Source organism: Adiantum capillus-veneris, chromosome 2 (genome assembly GCF_014529385.1).
Source record: "Adiantum capillus-veneris isolate H3 chromosome 2, ASM1452938v2, whole genome shotgun sequence".
In the NCBI taxonomy this organism is placed as follows: Eukaryota; Viridiplantae; Streptophyta; class Polypodiopsida; order Polypodiales; family Pteridaceae; genus Adiantum; species Adiantum capillus-veneris.
In genome coordinates, this window is record NC_140932.1 from 85,563,619 (window position 1) to 85,571,670 (window position 8,052).

At 41.3% G+C, this 8,052-nt stretch overlaps 1 protein-coding gene across 1 annotated transcript; it reads left to right on the forward strand.

Annotated features, from left to right (window-relative positions):
- Positions 1–4,980: 4,980 nt before the first annotated feature.
- Positions 4,981–6,633, forward strand: LOC147463110 (putative UPF0481 protein At3g02645). Its single transcript, XM_086528048.1, has one exon. It carries the CDS (start codon positions 5,051–5,053, stop codon positions 6,446–6,448), a length of 1,398 nt encoding a protein of 465 aa, XP_086384174.1. The 5' UTR covers positions 4,981–5,050; the 3' UTR covers positions 6,449–6,633.
- The last annotated feature ends 1,419 nt before the right edge of the window (positions 6,634–8,052 follow it).

The following is an 8,052-nucleotide window of genomic DNA, read 5'->3' on the forward strand; positions in this document are numbered from 1 at the left end:
TTCATCGATTGAACACTAATTGCCATAAGGGCTATGAGCCACACACAGGCTGGCTAAGAGCCATTGTCAAATCTTGGGTAAGACCCAACGGTTGGCATTCCTTGGGTGATTGTTCTTAAGATTGAACAGATCTACCCAGTGGAGTACACCTTGACGTTAATGGACAAGCCAGATTCTTGTCAGTACGGATGTTTAGGGTGTTATTTTTGCACTACATGTTTTCAGTGCGACGTTCAAGTTGAGTTTTTGAAAACCATAAACTCACATCAGTTGATCTCTACCACGGAGTCTAGATACACCAAACGCGTCTAGATACACCATAACGAGTGTTAGCAGCTACCTCCACACACAAGTACATCTTGTACTTGAAGGATGTTCTTTTCTAAACATCCTTACATGAGAGATATTCACACATGTGGATAATATGAGTCTCTGAACTGACACTGGCGCCATTATTTCAATTATGTGTCACGACAAAGTCCCTAGGTGCTGGTCAATCTGTTTTCTACACCATTTTCAGAAAGATGTATCAAGAGCAATTTCAGTGGCCAGAAATTGTTGGATACTTAGAATGACTTGTTCAAGTACAAGTACTACTAAACAACATTACAGATGGTTTTTTATACATATAGCAAGGCTCTAAGTTGTTAATGAAAAAGTTTCATTATTTGTACCTAGAAGTGATCAATGTTTCACCTTCTATTATGGTTCAGACGTTTCAGCAAGGCTTGCAAAAGATTGCAACTGAAAGTATTTAGTTTCTTTTCAGAACTATTTACATTCCTTTTTAATGTGTGCTAGGCACATCACATTTGCCATAAGTATTGGCAAGAATCACCATGGATATACAGGTTCGGATCTGTTTTTTGCTCAATGCATGCACACTATGTGTTATGGGCCCTAGTGTTTAGCGAAGGCTGATTTGGAACGGCATGCATATTCCTCAAGTTGTCGCTTATGAAGCATGTTGCACTCTATGTGCAGTATCTTTATGAGATTACTTTTGGGTCTACTAATCACCAATAGAGGTCATGGCTCGGTTTGGGTGTTTATGGATTTTTCAAGATAACCACGATGGTTATTCCGGACATTGTTGATTCTTCAACAATGTTACATGATATTGTGATTCCCATTTACCAGTCATTTGGGACGACTGTCTGTAAACCGTGAGGGAACACACCTGAGTACTGTCAGCTATCCAAGGGGATAGGAAGATTACAAAGTGTAATCTGGTGCTGAAGGATATGCAAAGTGCGTATGTTAGCACCAAGCGATCCAATCAGGAAGCATTTATTGCTCTACTTAGAGTTTGCTTACTATAAGTTAAAGCATGTTTGCGACTAGGTGTAGTCTCTTCATGTATAACTCAAGTTCTCAACCTTGAACACTCATTAGGGTGGGGTTGTTTACTGATGATGAAAATTGGGAACAAGTCAAGGACTTAAACTTGGCAGATGAGTTATGTCAGCAAGTTACTTTCATGGAAAGTGACAAGAGGTACTCTTTTTGGTACATCTTTGTTGTGATAAACTCGTTTACCATGCTCATGAGCGTTCTAAATGGAATCTACACACTATGTTTGGATAGGAACCAGTACCATCAGATGGTTACAAATGGACAACAATGTAGAAAATCAAGATGGTACTCTTGGTTTCATTGAACCTCCTACTGAACCGGGTTCCACTCAAATGAACCGTTGGATCCATGAGGGATGTTACGGTAGAAAACATTAGTGTTCTTATGAAGATACCATCACTTGTGTTTTCGAGGAACGAAAACGCTTCGCCAAGGGAAGAGTAATGTCAAGACAATGGTAGGACCAGGCACGGCCAAGGGCCATGACGGACATGCAGTCAAGGGGGTCCCTATATTTAGAAGGCCAAGGGCCTATATAGGACATGGCTGGGTGGTGATGAGCATGTTCCAGTCTCCTTGTCCTTTCAATCTATGAGGGAGGGGGAGAGAAAGAAATATTTTACGAGCTCACACACTTTTCAAATTTTCAAGATATTATTTTTTGACATTAGTATATTTTTAGAAGGATAGCTAAAGTTTTTTACCCGTAGAAAATGGATTGAATGCCCGACAAAGACCAACCCTCACATTAACTCCCCGAATCTGTAGAGAGATTTCCCAGTTGATGGACGTTTTACCAATTCTTGGATATTTTGTTCTTTTTATTTTAAGATTTAACATGTGGGCCGTGCTTAAAAATCTATAAATTCCTTAAATTTTGGTAAACTGGGGTCGCAATCTAAAATCAATGAGAGAGAAGGGGGGGGGGGGGGGGGGGGCAGAGGACAATTTTTTAGTGTTTTATTTAATGTGTTGAAATGCAAAGTCCAACAAATGACGCAGGAGGAGAGAGGAAGACAGAACAAAATGTTTGCGTATAAGAACAATTTAAAGTGACTTTAAAATTTACAAGACAATTCTTCAACAAAAGTGAATATCTATGGGGAGGAGGAGAGAGAGAGAGAGAGAGAGAGAGAGAGAGAGAGAGATTTAGAAGAAAAAAATTTTTAATGCCATTGGAACAATCCCAAAAGATCTCTCACAACATGTGTAAGAATAAAGTTATTTTTGTTTCATCTTCTCTCTCTCTTTCTCTCTCTCTCTCTCTCTCTCTCTCTCTCTCTCTCTCACACACACACACACACACACACACATTTTGATAAAAGGAGAATCTTACACACACACACACACACCCTCACACGTACACACACGTTTTGATAAAAGGAGAATTTGAAATGTTGTAGGAACATCCAATGAGATCTCAACGATCTATCCAATGGTAGAGAGACTCTCTCTCTCTCTCTCTCTCTCTCTCTCTCACACACACACACACACACACACACACACACACACACACACACACGTACATACACATTTTGATAAAAGGAGAATCTTACACACACACACACACCCTCACACGTACACACATGTTCTGATAAAAGGAGAATTTGAAATGTTGTAGGAACATCCAATGAGATCTCAACGATGTATCCGATGGTAGAGAGAGAGAGAGAGAGAGAGAGAGAGAGAGAGAGAGAGAGAGAGATGCAGACCAATCATAGCCATTTATACTTTTCTTTTCAAAAAAATCAAAAAAAGAAGTTTGCTTCTCCTTTTTAAATGTCCACCTGTGTGATCGTCACTTCAACTAGAGGGTTTTTTTTTTTTTTTGGGGGGGGGGGGAGCATAGAAACTTTAAATGTCATAGTTATTGTATTTAAACAAGAGCAAGATGCCTCAAGACCTATGTGACAAATCTTTCCTTCAAGCATATATATGTGTCTGTATATATGTATATATATATATATATATATATAGATATAGATATATATATGTGTGTGTGTGTGTGTGAGGGCTCGAAAAAAGATAGGTTCGCTTTAGCTAAAGCCTGTTCAAAATGAAAAAAGCCGGCTCAAATTTGGGCAAGAAGGTTCTCAAACCAATTCAAATTATGGAATTTTTGGTTATAATATGAGATTTGTAGTGCGATTATCCCCCTCAAATTTAGAGTTAGTCAACTTATATACGTGTGAAAAGGTTCCAAATACGAGTCCACATAAAATGTTCCCAAGCCTTGGTGGGTGGGTGTGTGTGTGTGTGTGTGTGCGCGCGCGCGCGCTCTATGTGTACATATAGTCATAATTGGAACATATCAAGATGCCTCAAGACCTATGTGACAAATATTCTCTTCAAGCATATATATATATATGTGTGTGTGTGTGTGTGTGTGTGTGTGTGTGTGTGTGTGTGTGTGTACTATTTGTACATATAGATATATATGTATACATACATCCATACATACGTAAAAGGATAGAAGCAAGTAAGAGAGTGGAGCAGAGACATTGAATCCAATTGCGTTTCTATCATTGAAACCAATTCTAGAACCCACTCCATTTATTAAAAAAAGTTTTATTATTACATTGACTTCTCTTAGCTTTCATCTCTTTACACCATGCTAACTTATCTAATCTCTATAATCAAGCTTGGTATCATTGTTAGATCAAGGTAGACCAAAAGGAGAAATCTCTCTCTCTCTCTCTCTCTCTCTCTCTCTCTCTCTCTCTCTCTCTCTTGATACACACACACACCCAATAGAATAAGAGCACTCCTAAGTTTTTTGAACAAGGGTTAGCACCTCATGAAAAATAATGTCTATGAGAAGCTTCCAATCTTGGTATCAAAAAATGCTTTGTAGCATCTATTAAGAGGTCGTGTCATGTGTCACTTTTATAAATGCGATAGACTATACGTGTAGAAAGAGAGTATTGATAGTGTTCCACTTGGAAGAGAAGATAGCCCTATGAAATTAGAGGCATTGTTTCCTAGGCCGCAGCAACACGCGGGTCACATACTAGTTATTCATTACTTTGGAAGATTCCTCACACATGAGGAATACGTCCTCGACCTTGATATTCCAATTTCCTACCCTTCAAGACTTGGATGCAAGATTCGTACTCAACCTAGCAGGCATAATAACTCACAAGAAGATGCGCTAACCAGTCGAGCAAGCTTGCGATGCTGCAAAAAACAATCATATTGACCCAACCTAGCGCTACCACCCTACACTCTCAGGCGTTCGCCTTCACTGTCGCCTCGGCTTCGCTACGAGTATCGCCTATTGCCATTTTCTTGCCTCACGGCCCTCGCCTTACCTAGTTGCACCCTACCCTTTTCTCGTTTCCCACAAGGGATCTTTCCCGATTCCCACAAATAAACCATTAAACAAGATTGGGCCGCCTCTACTCAATTTAGCTCTAATATTGCTCATATGCAGTTTTCCAAGTTTGTTTTGGGCCCCCGGGGGCATTGACAACTTGCAAACATAAAACTGGAAGAAGTCTCAAACTTCTAGAGTCGCATCGAGATTGGCATGTCCAAAACGATAACCGCCAGCAGCACGACTCTCACAAACCCTTAGCATATTTTCAACGTTTCTGAATTATAGTCGAGCCTGGGGCGTACGTAGGCGCCCTCTCTGCATGCGATTCAGACGTACTGTCCATAATCTCATTCCCAGCCTTTTAATTCTGTTGCAATGGTTCGGAATTTCTTAGCCGAATTCGATTCCCCCACTTGTTGCAGACCACATGATCAGGGCGCCGTTGTAATTAATGTTGGCAGCTCCCGCTTTCATCACTATCCCCGCTTGTATAAGGTGCCTCTGGATCAACGCAGGGCCAACCCCCATGCCTACTCCCCTTTTCTCTTCTCCTTCGGCCCCTACCACGCCTACCCGCCCGATTGCCCTCTCCTTGCCCATGCCCTTCTCGACGGGGCTCACCTCAAGCGCATGACCGCCTCTGCCCTCATCCTCTCCGACACCCAACTCTCCACCCTCTTCCACTCCATTCAGCAGCTTGAACCCCAAATTCGTGCCCAGTATGTCCAATGGCTGGACGGCGGGACCTCCGATTTCGGCCCTCTCGCCCGCATCCTCGCCCTGGACGCCATCACTATCGTCGCCGCCACATTCAGCCACCATCAGCTGCAGAGGCACCAGTCTCCGCTCATCTATCCCTTGGCTCGGCTTGTTCTCAGTGATGCCATGCTCTTGGAGAATCAAGTCCCCGTCATTTTGCTCGAGTCTGCTCTAAAGACCATAGCACAAAATGGGGCCACCTCACCCGGTGATCTACAAGGCAAGAGCCAGCTGCGGCCAGGCGCAGATGACCCTCTCCCTTCTCTAGAGGATGTCATACTCTGGTATTGCAAGCGTTCAAGCCCCTTCCCTGAATGGACCCTGCACAAGTTGCCTCCCTTGGAAGACAAGGCTAAGGGAGAGCCTCTTCTTTCTTTCCTCTATGATTATGTTTCTGATCGCCTCACACAATCCCCTCACTCAGATCATGATCAGGGCTGCTTACCGATCAAGTCTCCTATGATCGATGCAGATCCTTCCTTACCCACAGCTTTGCAACTCTCAAAAAGTGGAGTGCGGTTTCGACCCTGCGACACCGGCGACATCCGTTTCGATGAAGAAGATGATGTGCTCCTCTTGCCAAGAATCACAGTGAGTGACACCACCGTGCGAGTGTTGCACAACCTCCTCGCTTATGAGGCCACTCTACGACATCCAGAGCAATACACTATCATCTCCTATGTGCATTTTTTGGACTGCCTCATTGACAATGTGGATGATGTTCATATCTTGACAGAGAGTGGCATTATCTGCAACAAGCTTGGCAGCCATGAAGAGCTCGCAAAAATGTGGAACAAGCTTTGTATGTACGTCTCGTGCCGCAACACAGTCTCCAACCGTATGGTTATGGCCCAGCTAGACGCACTCTCCAAACAGAAATGGCGTCAATGGAGGGCATCATTTGTGGAGACATATTGGGAAAAGCAGCCTTGGCTTCTCCTTTCCATCTTTGCAGCTATGGTTCTTTTTGTTCTCTCTCTCCTTCAAACCATCTACACCATCCTGGCTTATTAGAGGAGAGCTCCTATCTAGTAATACTCATTCACTCGCAAATATAAACCTATTTCGTAGCTTAAAAAATATCAGCGTTTTGTATAGCCTTACCATTGTACATTCATTTTATATGCTCTGCTACTTTGAAGTAGTAGAGCCTTCAAAATAAGTCGAATGGGGAGTACTTCTCATGGTTTTGTGAAAAGGGTATTTTATTTCCTTGGTTACACTAAATATGTATGTGAGGAGTGCCAAAATATTCCAATAATATATTTCGTCAAGTCTTATCTAATTGTGGCATCCCATGCAAGTCTACAACAAGATCTCATGACCAGTGTTCAGGAAAAGTGTGCCTCAGCTTAGCCTTGAGCCGGTTGCAAAATCAAAGTAGCCGGTTGGGGGGAGGGCAAGAAGGAGAAAATTCCACTTAAAATACATGGAAAATAGTGTAATTTTGCGAAAATATTGGCTAGTATTGTAAAATTTCCGGTTCAAATTTGTCTTAAGAGGGATTTTTGTATGTTTGTGAAAATGATTTTTCCCAAACACTGCTTATGACCCTAGTTTTCTACATACACATGAAAAGCAAAAATAAAGACATGATTATTGGCATCCGCATGATGTGCATGGAGACCATGATGCTCCAAAATAAGATATTTTAAGCCCTGGTTTTTCTTTTTAATACGCAAAGACAAAAATGCTAGGCATGATTTTCAGCATGTGCATGAAGGCCATGATACTTCAAAGCATGGAGTACTGAAGAAGATAAAGGTGTAATTCATACACAATATCAGAGTGTGAGACTCAACATTATGTGAAACAAGATAGAGGTGTAATTCCTACACAATATCCAAGTGTGAGACTAAATGACCTATCTGGATCTAAGGTTCAATCAATCCTTCCATGGATATACTCCAAGAAAGCATACTGTTATTTGACAATTGGATCACAACAACAGATAGTCCAGAGATAGTTGCTCATATTGGAAATTTGTAGCCCATCATTAATATGACCCTACACAATATCCAAGTCTGAGACTCAACAACCCTATGTGGATTCAATATTCAATCAATCCTTCTATGGATACTCCAAGAAAGCATACTTTTTATTTGACTCTTGAATCAGTGGATGAAAGCATGTATACCACTTTTTGTACTTTTTGGTAGTACCCTTATAAAAAGTGGAGAGCGGTAAATTTTTTGCAAAAAAAAATCAAAACTTCTCGGACTTTATAGTTACAGATTCTACATGAAAAATCTATCCATTGATATATAACAAGCTAGTTTATTTTACATGTAACACATGAAGATGGGGCTTACAAAGTGCTACCAAAGGAATGTCCAAGACACCCCTTTTTGGTACTACCAATACATGCTTTGACTCCACTACAAGAGACACTTCAAAGACGGTTGCTCATATTGGCACTTTGAAATGACTATAAATTTGTTCCAGAATTAATATGACCCTTGATATAAGCATTGGGGTCATACTGTTGGTATTTACATCGGTATAATTGTTGGTATAAGAGTCGATATATATAAATGCAAACATTGACACTTATACCAATGACCAAAATTGTAAATTCTTTTGGCGGTAGAGTGCACATCTCCTTCCTGTAGCCTCTA